At 46.8% G+C, this 21,713-nt stretch overlaps 1 protein-coding gene across 1 annotated transcript; it reads left to right on the forward strand.

Annotated features, from left to right (window-relative positions):
- The first annotated feature begins 764 nt into the window (after window positions 1-764).
- On the forward strand, window positions 765-21,644 carry LOC120032378 (MICAL-like protein 1). Its single transcript, XM_038978427.1, has 16 exons — window positions 765-1,728; window positions 7,983-8,031; window positions 9,868-10,009; window positions 10,276-10,376; window positions 12,396-12,550; window positions 12,818-13,725; window positions 13,853-13,925; window positions 14,123-14,562; window positions 15,020-15,390; window positions 15,569-15,706; window positions 15,989-16,115; window positions 16,783-16,873; window positions 16,967-17,040; window positions 17,276-17,390; window positions 18,046-18,092; window positions 18,233-21,644. Exons 1-16 carry the CDS (start codon window positions 1,574-1,576, stop codon window positions 18,394-18,396), a joined length of 3,150 nt encoding a protein of 1,049 aa, XP_038834355.1. The 5' UTR covers window positions 765-1,573; the 3' UTR covers window positions 18,397-21,644.
- Window positions 21,645-21,713: the final 69 nt, after the last annotated feature.

A 21,713-nucleotide genomic window follows, 5' to 3' on the forward strand; every position in this document is an offset into this window, starting at 1 on the left:
ATCTGAGGTGCGTGATGATGCATTTTATGACCGATATCATCTTGCACCAAAAGCCTCCATGTCAAGTCATACTTTCCTCTTTTGTTTGTTGATATTTGTTAATAATAAAAAATTAAATAAAAGTCAAGTCATACTGCCACATGTCAGCCCTAGACCTGCTGCTCTCATCCAAATACACAGACACTACGCACACACCATAACTCTATGTCATGCACGATCATCTCATCTTCCATCATTGATATTCCAGGATGTTTATGTCACTTTTCTACACAGATACCACGAAAAGGCACAAAGTTCTATGTTTCGTCGTCACATGTAAAGGCTCCATCAGGAGCAAGACAGATGCATTGCAATAGAAACACACCCGGTAGGCTAAAGCCTTCTGGCTGTTGCCCATGGTCTATTTATGTTTTTTTAAATGACTGATATACCTGATCCTTCTCTGCCTCCACAAAGTGTGTTCTCAACCCTCAACCATTGATGACAAGCCTGCTCCTAATAGCACAGAAACTGGAAACATAAACAGCAATATGCAGTTTAGAGTTTCACTCATACGTCTATTAAAATCCACAGAGAGGAGGAGAGACCAACAACATATTTCATAAAAGTTGTCAAAAAGAGTTTGTGTCGCTGTCAACAGACAGTGTGTGTGTCCTGTAATTATAGTGGCCAAAAAAGTTGGCAAAAAAAGTATTTAACTACTCCCTCTAGCGGACACATAGGAGTAACGTTGTTGAATTCGTTTCATTTCAACGGCAGGCAGCCGAAGCAAGGTTTGGCAGAATGGACGGCTGCCTTGATTACAATTAATTTTTCATAATACATTTAGCTAACCATCATCGCCATCCAAACACAACTGTGCATTTATCTGATACATGTATCTTCTGTTTTGGCGTCAAGAGGAGTGCACGAGAAAGAAAAAACGCCTTGTTCTGGAGTCTGACCGGTATAACGACACAGATGGGACTGCACCATATAACAAGCAACCACGTTTCCCATTTAAAGTTTTGGATGATGCTTCAACATAAGGATTGTAACTGAGTTCACACGAATAAGGGACACGTTTCGGGTCAATGAATGTGTTTTTCCAAGTGAAAACATGGCTAGTTAGCTTCAGCCAGCTAACTAGCTAAAGTGCTAACTGCATCAGTCTGAAACAGGGTTGAGATGTTCGTCTATATTTGGACCGAAGCTAACTAATCCAGGTAGCTAGCTAGCCACTGACAACATTTCTGTGACAAGCTGTCAAACCCATTGTATGTAGGATTCTTTTTATATGGTGATTATTGATTGTGCGTGTTGGGAAAACTTGCAGATCGAAACTTTGATCACATCTGCAGGCGGAGTTGTGGAAACAATGTTTCATTGACATCGCAAAGTTAGCCTGCTTGCTACCAAACGTGACTTCAACGCTACTGTCCTCGACCAGTCAATGGAATTCCGAATGAGTCATTTCGGGTGTTGTCCTCCAAAAATCGAAAAGCAGGAGGACGGCTTCTAGAATCTTACAAAAGCTTATTTCTCATCCCGCTACACGTGGGATGAGACCGATATTGAAAGGAATAAAATCTGAATGTTTCCAAACATGGGGTCGTTAAAAGCACTTCAAGAATGGTGTCGGATACAATGCGAGAGTTACAACGATGTAGACATCAAGAACATGTCATCGTCTTTCCGGGATGGCTTGGCATTCTGTGCCATAATCCACCGATATAGACCGGATTTGATGTAAGTATTTAGTTAGTTTCAATACACTTTGAAAAACGTTCTCCACTTCTTCCCAGGCCTAAACAAGATGATCTTGTCCCTCTGAAACAATACATATTTAGAAACATAACACGCCAGCAACAAAGAGTGGGTTTATTTAACACATCAGGGTAAAATGTCAATATTGGTCAAGAATTCTAAAATAACAATGGAACTCACGAACTCATCAAGAATTTAACAATTTGTTGCTCCAAAATAGGATCACTAAGTACAATGTTGCAACGTGCTGTTACAATGTAACAACTGTTTACAACAGAACAATCTGGGTGCTGAACTTCGATACCGTAATGCGTGACTGCTGATTTCACTGTAATCTAATCCTATCAGGACACTCAAGTACACTCTGTGTTCCTGGTCTAACGCTAGGCTAAATTAACTGTTCTAGTTCTTGCCTAGTTAAATTTAAAAAATCTAGCCTGTAACTAGATATGGGGTGTACTTATATCATGGGGTGGCAAGTTAGTGCTCTCAGCCAGAGCCAGACCACCTTCGGAATTATGTAGCCAGGGAACTAAGATTGTCCTCACCTTCACAGAACTGTGGAACGGAAACCTTTTGAACTCGATCAAGATCATATCACTTCAACATGAAACTAAATATAGGGAGGGTGTGCCCTCTAGCTTGTGTTGGTGTTTATAATTTTAGCACCCGTGTTTGTGTGCACAAAGATATGTTTTGCTAACCTACATTGCCTTTCGCCACAACAATCAGTGTTCCACTAACAACGTTGTTGTGAGCTACTACAGCCAGCAAACCTAGGCTTGACTTGTAATCCAGGCGTCACTGCAGAGACTGTTTCTAAGCAGCATTAGAAAGGGGAAAACCAAGGGTAAGCCGAGTGTGCAGTATCTAATGTAGGTTGACAGGTCTGGCCCTGTCTGTAACAACACACCCCTTTTCCTGTGTGGGACTCACACACACTGCAGTCACAAAACAAGGGCACAGTTAGGCCACAAACTAACTGCATCAAAATGATTGCGATGATGGGTTGCAAGGAGGCGGAAGATGGTAAATAGAACTGCCTGGGCTCAGAGTAGGAGTGAGCAAACGATGATGCCTCCCATTCAATACAGTACAGATGATTCAGGTACAACCATGCACCTCGTACTGTAACTGCTCTGTAAAGGAATGTCTTATTACTGTACAGCAGATGTCACATGTTGTGTGTCCATGTCCTTCAACGTGTGTGTGAAAACCAAGCGTGCATGACCTGCATGCAGCATCTCATACACACTGCACCAGTACTACACACACTGCACCTATCCTGGCTTATGTGTGTGTGTGACAGGACATGAGATCACACGACGTGACCTAAGCCTTCAACTACTACATACAGTAGAAAGGAGTGAGGGCAAATGACACCAGATATGTTACAGTACATCTTTCTCTATGGGTCAAAGGCTAAAGATCCAGCTCTACCTCTGTCCCCTGAACTCAGAGCTATTTGGCCAGGCAACCTCATCAGCCAACTAGCAGCGCTGCAGTGGCCTGACCTCTCTGTGACTGTCTTCAGTCTGATCCAGACAGACAGGCCGTCAGGGTAATCTGCAGCAGGGGCCTCCTCCTGCCAACCTGCATTTAGCTCTCATGCTACTCTAGCCAGCCAGTGTACAGTACTGCACAGCGATGCTACTCCAGTTCTTAGCACTGACAGCGTTCAGCACGCCACTGTACTATACAAATGACTTATCTGACTGAATCCTGGTAATGTCATTCAGGATCAGACAGGGTCCAGTTCTCTCTGACTGAAGTGGCTCTTGGTTCAGGGTTAATAAGCAAGGTGATTAAACTGAAGCTATAAGCCTGACCAAGGTTGGGTAGCTGCAACTTGTATTATTTCCTCAGTACCAACAATAAGCCTTGTTCAGTAGATCCATCAATGGGTTCAGACAGATTGGCCCATATCAGTTATTATTCAGTCAGTATTGACCTCAGTTTCATGTGATTTCGGTGCCAGACTACGGTCTCATGTCAGACGTGTTTTGTTTGATGTGTCATTCTCCCCTACACATGACGCTATTGGCCTCCGTATTGTCTCTCTTTTCCCCTTTTCTGTATTTCACTTCCCGTTTCCACCCTGACACGGTGTTCTCTACCTCTGTGTTTCTCAGTTGAACCTTTCTGACGGGTTGAAGTTCATTTTCTCCCACACCGTGCAGCTCACCCACCCAGACTGTTCAAAATGTCTCCTCTTTCCTCTTTACTGTCCACGCAGCAACATCACCACCAAATATGCTGAGGACATTTGACTACATGCTGTGTTTTGTTGTTTAACCACCAGAGCATGTAGCTTGTTGGCAGCGACACCAAGTCCACTCACACACAGTACAGGACTTAATCATGAGGATGGTTGACAGCGAGCACACCGGTGGCGATGGCAGGCCCCTCGTCGAAAATCAACTTGTGAGCAGGGCAGCAATACTTGTTGGATTAGGTTCTCAGTGCCCCATCCTTCCATGTCATGGTCTGCAGTGATTCTCCCCCAAAAATGTGCAATGCTCGCAGAAGGAGTGGGTTAAGTCGGTCTGGAACTGTTGGCAGAGAGAAATGTGCTGTTTTTCCAGTCAATTTCTTGCAATTCTATCAATTTTTCCATGGAGCCGAGAGAACATTTTGCAGTGTGAAAATGAATTTCCTTCAATTATACACATTTTGCTATGGCTAATTCTGTGTTCTTAGGCTCAACATTATAACAAAATCAATCGGGGCCCCTGGGCATGTACCCTAACCCTGTCATCCAGCCATGCCAAAAATACTCCATCTATTGTTAGTATAATTTTTGTTTCTCCCTGACTGTCTAGCTTTTATTGATTTCTTGTTCTCAAAGATTATATTCTAAAAAAAAATGTGATAGGTCAATTATTTTCTCTCATTTTTGTTGTTGTGGCAACAACAATTTAGCTGCTGCTAAATGAATACATGGGAAGCATTGCTCTGATCTGGCCTGTCAGGCTGTCAGCTGATGAAGCCCCGAGGGGCACCACTCCAGAGACTCCACTGTTACTCAAGGACGATTTGGCAATGACAGTTGCTGCACTTTGAACAACTTTGAGTAATAGCAGACTCAGCTGTAGCATTAGCGCTTTAGCACCAGTAGGCCTACAGCAGAGTGGCAGTGTGTGTGACGTAGCGTTGGGTCAGGACGGCTAGGCTAAGTGCATTTGGGGCCATGAGAGTCAGATTAGGGGGAGAACAGAGCTCCCTTTGTGCTATGGGCTGTCTCATACCAGTCTATGGGCTGGCTGTGCTATGGGCTGTCTCATACTAGTCTATGGGCTGGCTGTGCTATAGGCAGTCTCATACTAGTCTATGGGCTGGCTGTGCTATGGGCTGTCTCATACCAGTCTATGGGCTGGCTGTGCTATGGGCTGTCTCATACCAGTCTATGGGCTGGCTGTGCTATAGGCTGTCTCATACCAGTCTATGGGCTGGCTGTGCTATGGGCTGTCTCATACCAGTCTATGGGCTGGCTGTGCTATAGGCTGTCTCATACCAGTCTATGGGCTGGCTGTGCTATGGGCTGTCTCATACCAGTCTATGGGCTGGCTGTGCTATGGGCTGTCTCATACCAGTCTATGGGCTGGCTGTGCTATGGGCTGCCTCATACCAGTCTGTGGGCTGGCTGTGCTATAGGCAGTCTCATACTAGTCTATGGGCTGGCTGTGCTATAGGCTGCCTCATACCAGTCTCTGGGCTGGCTGTGCTATAGGCAGTCTCATACTAGTCTATGGGCTGGCTGTGCTATAGGCAGTCTCATACTAGTCTATGGGCTGGCTGTGCTATAGGCAGTCTCATACTATTCTATGGGCTGGCTGTGCTATAGGCAGTCTCATACTAGTCTATGGGCTGGCTGTGCTATAGGCAGTCTCATACTAGTCTATGGGCTGGCTGTGCTATGGGCTGTCTCATACTAGTCTATGGGCTGGCTGTGCTATGGGCTGTCTCATACCAGTCTATGGGCTGGCTGTGCTATGGGCTGTCTCATACCAGTCTATGGGCTGGCTGTGCTATGGGCTGTCTCATACCAGTCTATGGGCTGGTTGTGCTATAGGCAGTCTCATACTAGTCTATGGGCTGGCTGTGCTATAGGCAGTCTCATACTAGTCTATGGGCTGGCTGTGCTATGGGCTGTCTCATACCAGTCTATGGGCTGGCTGTGCTATATGCAGTCTCATACTAGTCTATGGGCTGGCTGTGCTATAGGCAGTCTCATACTAGTCTGTGGGCTGGCTGTGCTATAGGCAGTCTCATACTAGTCTATGGGCTAGCTGTGCTATAGGCAGTCTCATACTAGTCTGTGGGCTGGCTGTGCTATATGCAGTCTCATACTAGTCTATGGGCTGGCTGTGCTATAGGCTGTCTCATACTAGTCTATGGGTTGGCTGTGCTATGGGCTGTCTCATACCAGTCTATGGGCTGGCTGTGCTATGGGCTGTCTCATACCAGTCTGGGCTGGTTGTGCTATAGGCAGTCTCATACTAGTCTATGGGCTAGCTGTGCTATAGGCAGTCTCATACCAGTCTATGGGCTGGCTGTGCTATGGGCTGTCTCATACCAGTCTATGGGCTGGCTGTGCTATAGGCAGTCTCATACTAGTCTATGGGCTGGCTGTGCTATAGGCAGTCTCATACTAGTCTATGGGCTGGCTGTGCTATAGGCAGTCTCATACTAGTCTATGGGCTGGCTGTGCTATAGGCAGTCTCATACTAGTCTATGGGCTGGCTGTGCTATAGGCAGTCTCATACTAGTCTGTGGGCTGGCTGTGCTATAGGCAGTCTCATACTAGTCTATGGGCTGGCTGTGCTATAGGCAGTCTCATACTAGTCTGTGGGCTGGCTGTGCTATAGGCAGTCTCATACTAGTCTATGGGCTGGCTGTGCTATAGGCAGTCTCATACTAGTCTATGGGCTGGCTGTGCTATAGGCAGTCTCATACTAGTCTGTGGGCTGGCTGTGCTATAGGCAGTCTCATACTAGTCTATGGGCTGGCTGTGCTATAGGCAGTCTCATACTAGTCTGTGGGCTGGCTGTGCTATAGGCAGTCTCATACTAGTCTGTGGGCTGGCTGTGCTATAGGCAGTCTCATACTAGTCTGTGGGCTGGCTGTGCTAGGGAGGTTTCCTGTATCCAGACTGAGAACCAACATGTTGGTGTTTTTCCTATATACCTTTAACAGAGCAGAAACGTTGCGTCCAAAAGCAACTCACAAATGTTCTCGGTTTGCGTCCCAAATCCCACCCTATTCCCTACATAGTCCACAACTTTTGATCAGGGTCCATAGAGCTCTGGTCAAAAGTAGTGCTCTACATAATGAATAGGGTTCCATTTGAGACGCAGGCCCAGTTTTACAGCAGGATGTTAACTGGTGGGAACATGGGGTTTAGTTCCCTGCTCCAGGCCCAGTCAACTAGCCACCTACTCATTACTGCTGTGTTGAGCCAACCTGCTGTCCTTTCATCACAGTGGGGTTCACCCATAAAACACTGTTGATGTTGATGTGCGCTGTGGCCCCATTCTCAGTGAAATATAGAGGTAACTGGTTGTGTATGGCCAAACACTGTCTGTCGTTCTGTTCGAATCCTGATGGTGTTTGATGGGCCATCACTCAAGACTTTTCTGATGAGATCAAACCGACTAACCCCCCCAAGATAGTTAGGCCTGTCATTACTTAGATGCACTAAGCAAAAATTGCTCCGCCATTTCCTGGTTGCTAAAATTCTAATAGTTAGCCTAATTTCAGTTTGTGTGACAAAACAAACAGTCATTGTGTAGACAATCATTGTACCATCTAAACCTCTTTGAAAAATATTTTCCATAACCCAAAATATTGTATATTCATTCAGCTGTTTGAAGGTGGTGTACAAAACCCAAAGTAAAAGACGCAAAAACAAAACTTCAGAACGGGAAGCAGAGAAATAGCACGTATAGAACAGATCTATCACTTCTTAGACATGCTTTCAATGGGAATTCATCTATAACTGATCTATAACTCAAATTTCTATGTGAATTTGGTCAGGTTGCCCAAAAAGTGACATATTATAGCTTTAATATGCTATATGGGTTATTTCTGGTCTGGTTAGATGCTCAACCTTTTACATAACAATAGCAGTGTGATCTCTCATAATTTGACTGTAGTATTGTGATTGTATCAATGATTTAGAGTAGGTTATTTGTTTAGATTTTAAATGTTGTCTTTTTTCCCCCCTGTCATGCCAGAGACTTTGACTCCCTCTCCAAAGAGAATGTCTACGAGAACAACCGTCTGGTGAGTCACTAGAACACATCACTTCTCCACACGCAGTCACACTCTAATAGCCTTGGCCTAGATGTAATGATTAGTTGTGAACCAGCTAGTGACTTCATGTTGCCGGATACTGTAATTAGCTGTGACAAGTCAGTCATGGTTGCTACTCTGGTTCCCTCCTCTGTGTCTGTGGTAGGGTATGTATTGGGTGAGTTCTGTAATGCTAGAATACAGTGTAGCCAGGTGTAGGCCTGCTAGTGTCTATGAGAGTGTGAGTGTTGTTTAGGAAGGTAATAGAGATGAGTAACAGATGTCACATGGGTGAGACAGTGGAGCAGTGTCTGCAGTTAGTCAGCTAACTATCATACATTTTCATCTGTCTGCTTCACGTCTGTCTGTCTGTCTTTCTATGTATCTGTCTGTCTGTCTTTCTATGTATCTGTCTGTCTGTCTTTCTATGTGTCTGTCTGTCTGTCTCTGTCTGTCTGTCTGTGTCGAGAGCATAGTTGTTTATTGGTTCCTGCCGGAGCCTGACATGTGAAGGGGGGGAGGGAAGGAGAGAAAGGGGGAGCGAGAGCAAGCAAATGAGGACAAGAAAGAATGACAAAACAAAACGAAAGACAAAACAAAACAGTTAACCAAAAGGAGGATATGAAAAAAAACTAGTCCTCCGCTGTAGGCTTGTTTGTAGAAATAATTTAAATAACAAAGCCAAATATTTGTTTGTCAACAACTGCAAAGGGGCCAAAATAACATTGCCCTGATGTTGAGTAGGCCTTGGTTAGCCTACTTATAGCAATCCTCAACCTGAGCTTGAGTGTTGTCAGCTGAATGCTACTATTTACATTTCTTTCCAATTATCCAAGAGCTTTTTCAGGGTTGAAGCAGTTGGTGGTTGAAATAACTGCTTCACTAGCAGCATGTGGGATATCTGTGAACATTTGCAGTGTTTCACTGTAGCTACGGCATTAGCCTGAGTTAGCCCGAGACAGCCTAATCCTGAACCCAAACACGCAGCATGCTAAACTAAAGCTAGATGATTAACTTCCAATCACTGTCTATACGGTAGATTTCAGTTGTTCCCCTGCGTTGGTTTACCATTGTTTCTCAGACGTATCTGACTACTGATAATCCTTGAGAAGGTTTAGTCATCATGGGACGTTCTGTTTTGAGTTAATTGCTAGAGTTGATCTTGCTGCTGGGATAACATTCAGCTCAACTACTGTCTGCAAGCTGTCGTTGTTTTGACTGATATTACATTTGATGAATGTGTCTGTTTTTCACATGCAAAAACAGCTCCCGTTCACTGGTTTGTTTAAATGCACACAGTTTGTAACAGTTTGTTTACATGCACACAGTTTGTTTACATGTGCACAGTTTGTTTACATGTGCACAGTTTGTTTACATGTACACAGTTTTGCATCAATTGTGGCCCTGTTTATTGAACAGCTGCCAAGTGATTGTATTATCCCCAGTGTTTTGTAACCTGACCAGCACTGCGTCCCAAATGGCACCTATTCCCTACATAGTGCACTACTTTTGACCAGAGCCCTAAGGACCCTGGTCAAAGTAGTGCACTATATAGAGAATAGGGTGACATTTGGGGCAGAGAACTATTAAGGCCTTAATTTCCTCAGTGGAATTTTTCATTAGGCAGATGGTTATCCAACCAACAGTATTCTGGCAGGCTTTAACATTTCATTATGACCAAATAACGCAGAGTTTTTTTTTGAAGCAGGGGGTCAAGTATCAAAGTGTACATGGGCGCGTGCATGCACGCACACACACAATAAAATAACTAATGTCTGTTTTCACATTGTTGTCTTTCTCCTTTCTCTCCCTCCCGCCCTCCTCTAGGCGTTTGAGGTGGCGGAGGAGGAGCTGGGAATCCCTGCTCTGCTGGACCCAGAGGACATGGTATCCATGAAAGTGCCTGACAGGCTGAGCATCATCACCTATGTCTCCCAGTACTACAACTTCTTCACCAACAAGTCCCATGGTGAGTAGTACAGCTCTGGGGTTGGAGGACCCAGACACCATGAAAGCGCCAATCCAGGACTGTGTTGTGGAATGTTGCAGATAGAATTGTCATGAATAGAGCTGACGTGATTCCTTTTTCTATTTGTCAGAGAGGCATATTTGTTCTACATATTATAGTTCTATCTGAATGTTCCACAACGATCGCTTACTGACCGGTGGTCCAGTACTCCTGGGCCTTTAGTACACAGCTGTAACCTAAACTGATACCATCTCCCTCTCCTGTAGCCAACCCCCCCTGCTTGAAGAGGTCCAGTGGTACAGGCCACATTGAGCCGGCCCAGAAGAGACCGGTGGCCCCTCTGGAAGACAAAGTGGTTGAGCCCGAGGTAAGGGCTACGATGGTATCGGGAATCAGATGATGCATGAATACATGTGGTAAAGAGGCCAATGGAATGCGACCAAAACAATGGAATTGCCATGGAAACGCGTATGGGGAAAGGTCCTGAATCTCCTCATTGCTCCGCAGCAATATTAGCCTACATTTAGGCTATTGTTTATATGTGTTGCTAGCTTCCAACCAGAACATTAAGCTAGACAAGACCACCGACACAAACAAACAGACTATACAGCTACAAGTAGTGAATGGCGTTACAAACAGACTATACTAAACAAGTTAAATGTCTTACCTGTGTTGACAGGTAAGACACACACATAGCTAGCTACGTTTTCCACACACATAGCTAGCTACGTGTAGCCTACTTGAACACCGGCTCCCCACAATGCCACGCTGTCCCACGCCGAATTGCCTGAAGCCAAAGAGCTCTTCTCACAGACTCTATTTCCCAACGTGGGAGCACTGCAAACCGTAGGTCGGGGTTTCTGACCTGGTGTATGTTATTTCTGTATAACAAAACTCGACGACAAAGTTGCCTCTTTTACACTGGGGGTCAATGGGAAATAATGTTTTCCTTGTTATTACGTAAATATCGACTTGTAATATGCAGATATTCTGGATTTACGGATTGTCTGTATGATGTCATTCACATGATTCTAATTCTAAGCCTTATTAAATTAAACTAATGGCTGTGTGGACCCCAGGAAGAGTAGCTGCTGCTTTTGCAACAGCTAATGGGGATCCTAATAAAATGCCAAAAATACTACATTGATTTAACTGTATTGTACATGCATTATAACTAATGAATTGTATTTGTTTAACATAACAGGGAATATATTTGTGCTTGTATTTGTTTAACATAACAGGGAATATATTTGTGCTTGTATTTTGGCATGGACAAGACCTGGACAATCACTCAAAGGGTGTTATGTAACATTGACTGTCACAGTATCAGGTGTCGATGCTAACGTGTCAGATGCATGAATGGATTGTTGTCTGTTTATGGCATCTATTGGTGTGACCGTATGGTAGAGGTTGGGTACTAGTTGGTGTGTGAGTGTTTCGATTGAAGTCACGTTGTCCGTTACATCAATGCGGTACGGGATTGAGTAATTCTATTTACTAAACACATTTTAGGCTAAACTTGTAGGATAGGCCATCTCAGAAATATGGCCTATAAGATAGTATTGATGTGGACTATATCCTAGAAGTTTAGTCTCCATTGTTTTTCTTTTAAAGATAGCCTTTGTATCCCGTCTCTCCCCTTCTTCCGCATGCCCTCTCTACGACTTCCTCCCACCGTCCCCCCCATACCGGCCTCCTCCCTCCTTCCCCGTCTTTAGACGGAAATCCACTCCTCCTCTCCCTACTCTTCCTCCTCTTCTTCTTCCTCCTCTTCTTCCTCCTGGCCTCTGACCTCCTCCCCCCTCTCTGGTCCTGAGCCTAGACAGTAGGATGGGCGGAGGGTGGGGGGCTAGGGGGATCGAAACAGTTAGGTCAGTCATTTTGAACTTTAACCTCTGTACATAGACACTAACTATTTAACACTTGTTTTATACTACTAACGTTGTGTGCCAAGTTTGAACACTTGCTGCTAACCCTTTTAACTCAACCTAAAAACACCTGCTGGAGTTTCTTACATCACTAATACTAGTTTTCTACTAGACTTTCCTTGCTAATTAGAGGCTGGTTTGGAACTTTACTACTTTTCCACTTAATACATATCACTTTTTAATATCAAGACAATGTTTTTCAACGATTATAAAATAAATGTAGCTAGTTAAGGCAATGACTCTAAGCCGAGGAGGTGGTGGAAATATAACAGACTGGTTTTAGCTAGATAAGCAGAATGATAAGCAGAATGAATCCTCCACATCCTCGATCCTGACTCCATGTTTGATCTCCCCCCCACCTCCCTCCCTCCCCCCTATCCTCTCCATCTCCCCCATCCCACACCCCCTCCACCTGCGACCCTCACCCCCTGGCCACCTGCCTGCCACGCCCGTGCTAGCTGAGTCTACCTGGTCCGATGGGTACGGACGGGGGGGTACAGGCGGGGGTGAAGCGTAGCACCCTCAGCAGCAGCTGCGCCGCCTGCCAGAGGCACGTCCACTTGGTGCAGAGGTTCCTGGTCGACGGCAAGCTCTACCACCGCAACTGTTTCAGGTGAACACCACCCGTTCAGTTACTGTATATCTGGTCTGCACAGCTACTACAACATGTCATACTGCTGAATCTGTTTACTGTATAATGATAAAACACTGCTATTCCAGTTACTCAAAACAGACAGTTGCATATCCTCTGTTGACATGTATTTCCAGAGTTTGAAGAAATTCAACTTGTTTTTACAAGTGTTTAATCAATGTGCTTACCACAGGGTATGTCAGAGCCTACTATAGTCTGAATGTTGCCTCCTGCTCTCCTCTCTCTCAGGTGTAGGGAGTGTAGCAGCACTCTGCTGCCTGGGTCCTACAAGCTAGGAAACGAGGTCGGCTCCCTGGTCTGCACGCATCACTTTGCCAGGTCTGCCTTAGCCAATCAGAACGGCCGACCGGACCTAAGTAAGCGACCGACAACGGTTCCGTCCGTCAGGATTGGTCGACCCATGCTGCCTCAAACTTCTCCTCCTTCTGGGAGGGACCAGGCGGCAAAGACTCCGGCTCAAGAGACTCCGGCTCAAGAGACTCCGCCCCAAGAGACGCCACCAAAAGAGACGCCGCCCCAAGAGACGCCGCCCCAAGAGACGCCGCCCCAAGAGACGCCTCCCCAAGAGACGCCTCCCCAAGAGACGCCTCCCCAAGAGACGCCTCCCCAAGAGACGCCTCCCCAAGAGACGCCGCCCCAAGAGACGCCGCCCCAAGAGACGCCGCCCCAAGAGACGCCGCCCCAAGAGACGCCGCCCCAAGAGACTCCGCCACCAAAAGAGACTCCGCCAAAAGAGACTCCGCCCCAAGAGACTCCGCCCCAAGAGGGTGTCACCAATGAGGATTACACCCCCACACCAACCAATGACTCTGACTCTACACCATGTCCTATCTCAACGACAAAAACTGACTCTTTGAAAACAGAGAAAGAGAGGGAAGACAGTGCGGGAGAAAGAGAGGTCAAACCTCCACCCTCCATTCCTCCCAACCCTTTCGATGACATCGAGGAGGGGGAGGAGACTCCGGCACCAGCCAAAGACACAGCCAATGGGGTTATCCCTCCTACACCTGTCAGTCATCTAGGACTAGGGAACAGTAAGCCAGTCCCCATCCCTCGCCGCTTGTCACAGCCCTCCCCTCCACCTCGTCCCGCCCCCAGGGTCCGCCCACCCCGCGTTGACAACCTTGCGGTCAATGGTGAGTGGTCGATTTAAGGTGATTGACAGCTGAAATAAGTTATGCTATTTGCTACTGTAGATCCTCAATTGAACTGTGAACTCCATCCTAATATAAAATATATGAAATGTCTGATTTTGACTCTCAGGTGATCATGGTGAACACAGGAGATCTCTTCCTCCAGCTCCCAGACCTCGGGAAAGATCCCACTCCCCTGGAAGGTTCGGTATACTGACTAACCTATCTTTACTAGTCTACAGTGATTGGACTACTTCCTCTGTTCCTCTCCCAGTCTCTGTCCAGCAGTCTTTGTGTGTTATTAATGCATGTGGATGTTTTCATGCACTCATCTGTCTTTGTTGTTTTGTCTCCCCCCTCCCTTTCTGTTTCTGTCTCCCCCACTCATCCTGTCTCTCAGCTCCTGTCTCTCCAGCGACGCCCCCAAACCCCCTAACCCGCCCTGGTTGGCCCTCGTCCAATCCCAAGAACCCAAGAAGAAAGCAGCACCTCCCCCTCCCCCTGGAGTGGCCACACCCCCACACACTGGTTCGTTATCTTCTCTAAAAGGGGAGGGCTACAGACCAGCCACGCCCCCTGCACCCGCCAACCCCTTCGATGAGGAAGTAGAGGAAGAGGAGGTGGGGTTAGGGGAGGGGTCAGTAGGAGGTTTGGTTTCTCCCACTGTGGTGGTGAGTCATCCGTGGTACAGCATCTCCCAGGCTGCAGACGCTGCAGCTGACCCAGACACGCCCCCCATTGGGGGTATTTCCTCCCGCTCTGCAAGTCCCAATGGCTCCAGGTGCAAGAAACGCCCGGCGCCCCCAAAGCCTGTTCCAAAGGCCCCCGGCTCTAACTCAGGTCAGTGGGCCTTGATGGCAACAGAGTAGGACAGAGGTTGGTTAGAGAAGTGGTTCCCAGCCAGGGGTACTAGGACCTATCCACAGGGGGTACTTGAAGACTTATCAGACCATCCTGGTAAAATGCAGATGAGGTGGTACTTCAGTGGTACTCTGGGCAGAACAAAATACAGTTGGTGGTACAGTAACCAAAAAAGGTTGGGAACCACTTGGTTAGAGCATTGGACTAGTTTCATCCACTTCACCTCAAATCATGTCAATCATGTGTCTTGTATGTCCTGCACAGCACTGTGGTTTTGTTGTTGTCATTTTGAAAGTTCCCATTCGATGTGTATATATGGATGTTAACAATGTTTTTCTCTCCATCCTCCTCCCATCCAACTCTACTTCGTTTTCCATTTCAACTTCTGCTCCTTTTTTCTGTTTTCTGATATCACTTCATCCCTCTATTTCTTCAGCCCTTCCTCACTCCCAGCCCTCCTCTTCCTCTCCCTCTCCAGCTATTAGCATAGAGAGCCTATCCTCTGCCTCCGACCATAGCTCCTCCCACCCAGCTTCCCTAGGGGGCAGAGCCACAGGCGATCAGGACAACCCCTTCACCAAGAGCGTATCAGAGCCCTCCATCTGTGGGCCCTGTGGTGGCTCCACCCCCTCCACCTCAGCCAATCGCCTCTCTCCGAGCCCCTCCCCTTCTCCCCAGCCAGCCAATCCTAGCTCGGCTCCGGCCACTCCGCAGAGCAATCGGAGTGCCAGGCCCCCGCCCCCAAGACCCCCGACGACACCCAGCCCCCTGGCAGCATCAAGTGCTATCCCAGTTCCACCCCCCAAGGTAAGGGATTCTGGACCTCATTTTTTTCACCATGTAAAAATACATGAACTCCACTAACTTCCAAGAACCTTTTAATGATACAAGATATTCAATGTAATGAGCTTCATACCTAACTAACAAATACTATGATAATTATTTAATACCTTGACATTCATCTCTGTCTTCTCTCTGCTTCCAGCGGACTTGTAAGGAAAACCCTTTCAACAGGAAAGCTTCTTCCTCCCCCGTTTCCTCCCCTAAAACCAGACCCCCTAGAGGCCCTCGCCCCGCCCGGCCCCCCGCACCTGGACACGGCTTCCCCCTCATCAAACGCAAGGTGAGATTGTGAGGACACCACCGTCAGCTAAAGTTTGTAATTCAATAAGTCACTCGATGATTCAGCATCAGACAGTCCGAGTCTTTTTATGGAATGTGGCGACAAGCCAACAGTCTACTATTACTGCTATTACCATAGGCAACGGTATTGGTTATAGTTTGACTAGTGGCGCTAATGTTTTCAAAGGAACAACTCAATCTGGATGTAAATAATGCGAACTGTACCATATTGTATTATTTTAAGATTGCAGTGCTAGTGTTTTGTGATGTGTGTGTTGTTCAGGTGCAGTCAGACCAGTACATCCCAGCAGAGGACATCCATGGAGAGATGGGAGAGCTGGAGAAACAGCTGGATGAGCTGGAGCAGAGAGGAGTGGCTTTGGAGCGAAAACTACGAGATAACCCCAATGGTAAAACTATCAGATCAACCAGTGTTCTGCACTCCTGGCTATCATATAAACCTCTCAAGACTAGTCTTGTGATATCGGGAGGTTGCATGGTCCCAGATTAAGCCTAAGGTCAATAGTCGGGTCAATAGTCTAATAGTCGGGTCAATAGTCTAATAGTCGGGTCAATAGTCTAATAGTCGGGTCAATAGTCTAATAGTCGGGTAAATAGTCTATTAGTCGTGTCAATAGTCTAATCTTCAGTTAAATAGTAAATAGTTTAATCTTCAGTTCAATATTTTATTTTACCTTTTTATTTAACTAGGCAAGTCTTATTTTCAATGTCAGCCTAGGAACAGTGGGTTAACTGCCTTTTTCAGGGGCAGAAAGACAGATTTTTACCTTGTCAGCTCGGGGATTCGATCACAAGCCCAACGCTCTAACCACTAGGCTACCTGCCACTCCAAAAGTCTAATATTCAGTTCAAAAGTCTAATAGTCAGGTCAATAGTCTAATAGTCAGTTCAATAGTCTAATAGTCAGGTCAATAGTCTAATAGTCAGGTCAATAGTCTAATAGTCAGGTCAATAGTCTAATAGTCAGGTCAATAGTTTAATAGTCAGGTCAATAGTCCATATTTGTATCTATAGTATAATATTATCCATATTCTCATGGTGGTGTTCCTGTTCTAGATGAGGAGGAGGAGACTTTGCTGGTGGACTGGTTCACTCTGATCCATGAGAAACACCTGCTGGTGCGCCGCGAGGCTGAGCTGGTCTACACGTACGTACCAAAGCCTCACCAGAGCCTGTGCTCATTGGCCCATTTAGCAGCTGTCTCTTTAAGATCCTCACACTATTTATGTTCTCTTGACAGGGCCAAGCAGCAGAACCTGGAGGAGAGGCAGGCTGACGTAGAGTATGAGCTGAGATGTCTTCTTAACAAGCCAGGTGTGTGATCTCACTTCCTGTTTGCGAATGACATCATAGAGCACAAGGCCCTTGCAGCTACCTGGGATGGGAGGCTTGTTAACTGAAGTCCTGTTTCCATTACATTTTTCTTTCCTTCCTCTTTGTTGTTGGACTGAATTCACTGAAATGGAACGGGGTCCAGAAAATAATCCACGTTTTAAGTCAGTGCGTTACTCTTCATTCATCCTCACCTCTTAATCCCTCCATCTTGTAGAGAAAGACTGGAATGAGGAGGACAAGGGCAGGGAGCAGGAGCTGATGACAGAGCTGGTCACCGTCATCGAACAGCGGAACCAAATCATCAACAACATGGATCAGGACAGGCAGAGGTAATCAATCACCGATCATCTACTGTCTGAGCTCATTTAGAGCAGGATGGGCTAGTAGATAGGTGATCTGCAGTCGATGTCTGTGTTTTTTTTTTTTTTTTTTTTTTTTTTTACGTTTTTTTTTTTTTTATCCCATTTTCTCCCCAATGTTCGTGGTATCCAATCGCTAGTAATTACTATCTTGTCTCATCGCTACAACTCCCGTACGGGCTCGGGAGAGACGAAGGTTGAAAGCCATGCGTCCTCCGAAGCACAACCCAACCAAGCCGCACTGCTTCTTAACACAGCGCGCCTCCAACCCGGAAGCCAGCCGCACCAATGTGTCGGAGGAAACACCGTGTACCTGGCCCCCTTGGTTAGCGCGCACTGCGTCCGGCCCGCCACAGGAGTCGCTGGAGCGCGATGAGACAAGGATATCCCTACCGGCCAAACCCTCCCTAACCCGGACGACGCTATGCCAATTGTGCGTCGCCCCACGGACCTCCCGGTCGCGGAGTGGCAGGAGTGGCAGGTAGCCTAGTGGTTAGAGCGGGCGCGAACCCAGAGACTCTGGTGGCGCAGTTAGCACTGCGATGCAGTGCCCTAGACCACTGCGCCACCCGGGAGGCCCCTCGATGTCTGTGTTTTTGGTGATCTTACTGTGCTTCTCCAATAGGGAAGAGGAAGAGGATAAGCTGGTGGCGACCATGTTGAAGAGAAAAGGTAAGACGAGACAAAAGCTTCATGTTTTGTTAGAACTCTCCCTTTCATCTTTCTTTCCGCTAGAAGTATTCACGCTTCTCGTCCATGTCTCTGTCTTCCCCCTTTCTATCTCTTCTTTCTCCATCTCTCCCTTCCTCCAGACTTCCAGAAGGAGCCAGCAGCAGAGGGCGAGCAGCAGCAGCAACAGAAGAAGAAGAAGAAGAAGGAGAAGTTCAAACCCATGAAGGTTCTGAAGAGGTTGAGTGTGAACCAAGGAAAAGGTGGCAGCCCACGCAAGGAGATGGCAGAGAAGGACAAGAGCTGAACAAGGTACGGAAGGATGGATGTGGATGATGGATGGAGGAAAGGAAGAGGGATACCATCCTTTACAGAGGGACATATCAGATGGAAAGAGCGAGGAAATGACAGATGGAAACAAAACACGGTGGAGGGAAGAGAAGGAAAAACAACACAGGATTCTCACAGCTGTGTTAAAGACTGTAATGTGTGCAACCTGTAATTTGCTCCCCCTTCCTCTTACTGTAGCATAACCTTCTAATCGCTCCTCCCTACCAGAGTATGTGAGCAGAGTTAAGCGGTTGGGAATCCCTCTCGCGCTAGCGATCCACCTCTTTTCAACTGCTCCGCTAAAAACCGTTCTGCGCTCACAGGGAAAAAATGGCCGCTCCAAATTCGCTCCGTTCATTAAAATCACAATTTAACCAACACCCATCTATTTTTGTGACTACCTTGACTTACCATTTGGTATTCAAGTAATGAAACCAAACCATATGATTTGAATTAAAAGTATTTGAATAAACAAATACGTTGGACTATGCCAAGCCTATTTCTTTTAGCATGTGCATATGGTAAGTACACCATCATGCTTTCGGGATGCGTGTCTTTTCAGATTCCACGATTTGATTCTTTAGTTGTGGACGCTACATCGCCGCAATCACTCTCTTGCTCTTGGTCCTCATCTTGTAAGTCACCTTGATTTAGCACCGGTGTGTTTTAGCAGTTTCTTTATGAAAATATTTAGTGAACTGCATGACAGTAGCTAAAGCAAGGGGTTATAGCAGCACACAAGTAGACTACAGATGCATGCTGGACCGGGCATGCCCTGAGCTCGTGAACGAAATTGGAGCGGGCCAGAAGGCTGACGCTCCAGCCTTTGGGAATCTCGCTCCGAGACTCCAGTCAAATTGGGATCGCTCCACTCCGCTCACATACTCTGCTCCCTACTGCAGCTCCTCGCTCCACTCCGCTCACATACTCTGCTCCCTACTGCAGCTCCTCGCTCCACTCCGCTCACATACTCTGCTCCCTACTGCAGCTCCTCGCTCCACTCCGCTCACATACTCTGCTCCCTACTGCAGCTCCTCGCTCCACTCCGCTCACATACTCTGCTCCCTACTGTAGCTCCTCGCTCCACTCCGCTCACATACTCTGCTCCCTACTGTAACTCCTCGCTCCACTCCGCTCACATACTCTGCTCCCTACTGTAACTCCTCGCTCCACTCCGCTCACATACTCTGCTCCCTACTGCAGCTCCTCGCTCCACTCCGCTCACATACTCTGCTCCCTACTGCAGCTCCTCGCTCCACTCCGCTCACATACTCTGCTCCCTACTGCAGCTCCTCGCTCCACTCCGCTCACATACTCTGCTCCCTACTGCAGCTCCTCGCTCCACTCCGCTCACATACTCTGCTCCCTACTGCAGCTCCTCGCTCCACTCCGCTCACATACTCTGCTCCCTACTGCAGCTCCTCGCTCCACTCCGCTCACATACTCTGCTCCCTACTGTAGCTCCTCGCTCCACTCCGCTCACATACTCTGCTCCCTACTGTAGCTCCTCGCTCCACTCCGCTCACATACTCTGCTCCCTACTGCAGCTCCTCGCTCCACTCCGCTCACATACTCTGCTCCCTACTGCAGCTCCTCGCTCCACTCCGCTCACATACTCTGCTCCCTACTGTAACTCCTCGCTCCACTCCGCTCACATACTCTGCTCCCTACTGCAACTCCTCGCTCCACTCCGCTCACATACTCTGCTCCCTACTGCAGCTCCTCGCTCCACTCCGCTCACATACTCTGCTCCCTACTGCAGCTCCTCGCTCCACTCCGCTCACATACTCTGCTCCCTACTGCAGCTCCTCGCTCCACTCCGCTCACATACTCTGCTCCCTACTGCAGCTCCTCGCTCCACTCCGCTCACATACTCTGCTCCCTACTGTAACTCCTCGCTCCACTCCGCTCACATACTCTGCTCCCTACTGCAGCTCCTCGCTCCACTCCGCTCACATACTCTGCTCCCTACTGTAACTCCTCGCTCCACTCCGCTCACATACTCTGCTCCCTACTGCAGCTCCTCGCTCCACTCCGCTCACATACTCTGCTCCCTACTGCAGCTCCTCGCTCCACTCCGCTCACATACTCTGCTCCCTACTGCAGCTCCTCGCTCCACTCCGCTCACATACTCTGCTCCCTACTGCAGCTCCTCGCTCCACTCCGCTCACATACTCTGCTCCCTACTGCAGCTCCTCGCTCCACTCCGCTCACATACTCTGCTCCCTACTGTAGCTCCCATGATGCTCTTTCAAATACTGCCACTCCAATGCGTTCTGTACTGTATATATTTGAAGTAGCCTTTGTGTGAAGAGAAAGTTAACTCAACTGCTTTAAGACTAAAACCTTAAGAAACATCTGAAGACTGAATTGAAGAGGTATATTTTCTGTAGCTTTGAGGTTCAGCGCAATATGTGGTTTCTTCTATCCCTTTTCATTATTAATTTCCACATTGTGACCCAGGCCTTTTTTAAATCGGCTTTTAACAAAGATATAAATACTATGACTGCAGGTTTCTTACCATTTATCAGTCTCTTATCATGATAGAAACTAAAGAAGAACACTCCCTCATCTCCTGCCTATTCAGTGGTCCTAAGGTTTTCCCTTTGTTCATGGACGTTGCGTACGTCTCATTGTCTGTAGATTGGATACAGAACGAAGAGTTGTGTGTGTCAGTCAGTTGTCTGGTTTGAGTCTGTGGTACTTCTGAACTATTGTGAATCTTTTTAAAAGAGGAACCCATTGTTGTGAGTAAATACTGCCAGTTAAGATGGAGTAATGACAACCCAAATAATGACTCTAGCTTTTAGCGAAATGGTTCTTTCTTAACTAGCTACTTACCATGTTTTCCAAATCACTGACTATTGGACTGTAGATATTATATTGGACAATGTTTAGGGTTGGATAATCACGGTCTGAGAATGAGACGTATGACCGACAGGTAAGAAATAGTTAAGATGGAATGTAAGTAATGACTTTATACAAGGAATGTAAAGCAGTGTATTTAACTAACTTAGGTGTATCCATGACAGGTCACTGACTTAATAGTATTACAGAATCTGACCAGATTTACAACTGAAACAAGTGTGAACAGTTCTAGGGGCTACATTATACAATAAGGATTGTAATAAATATATATATATGCATGCAGTGTGTACAAAATATTAAGAATACCTTCCTAATATTGAGTTGCACCCACTTTTGCCCTCAGAACAGCCTAAATTCGTCGGGGCATGGACTCTACAAGGTGTTAAAAGCATTCCACAGGGATGCTGGCCCATGTTGACTCAAAAT

Source organism: Salvelinus namaycush, chromosome 39 (assembly GCF_016432855.1).
Source record: "Salvelinus namaycush isolate Seneca chromosome 39, SaNama_1.0, whole genome shotgun sequence".
Classification (NCBI taxonomy): Eukaryota; Metazoa; Chordata; class Actinopteri; order Salmoniformes; family Salmonidae; genus Salvelinus; species Salvelinus namaycush.

Excerpts from the sequence above, each read along its gene's own strand:
- LOC120032378 (XM_038978427.1), top strand. The coding sequence starts at position 1,574 with ATGTTTCCAAACATGGGGTCGTTAAAAGCACTTCAAGAATGGTGTCGG. Across the intron at positions 12,551-12,817 it reads TACCACCGCAACTGTTTCAG|GTGTAGGGAGTGTAGCAGCA; the intron begins GTGAACACCACC and ends CCTCTCTCTCAG. Across the intron at positions 15,707-15,988 it reads TCCCCCTCATCAAACGCAAG|GTGCAGTCAGACCAGTACAT; the intron begins GTGAGATTGTGA and ends TGTGTTGTTCAG.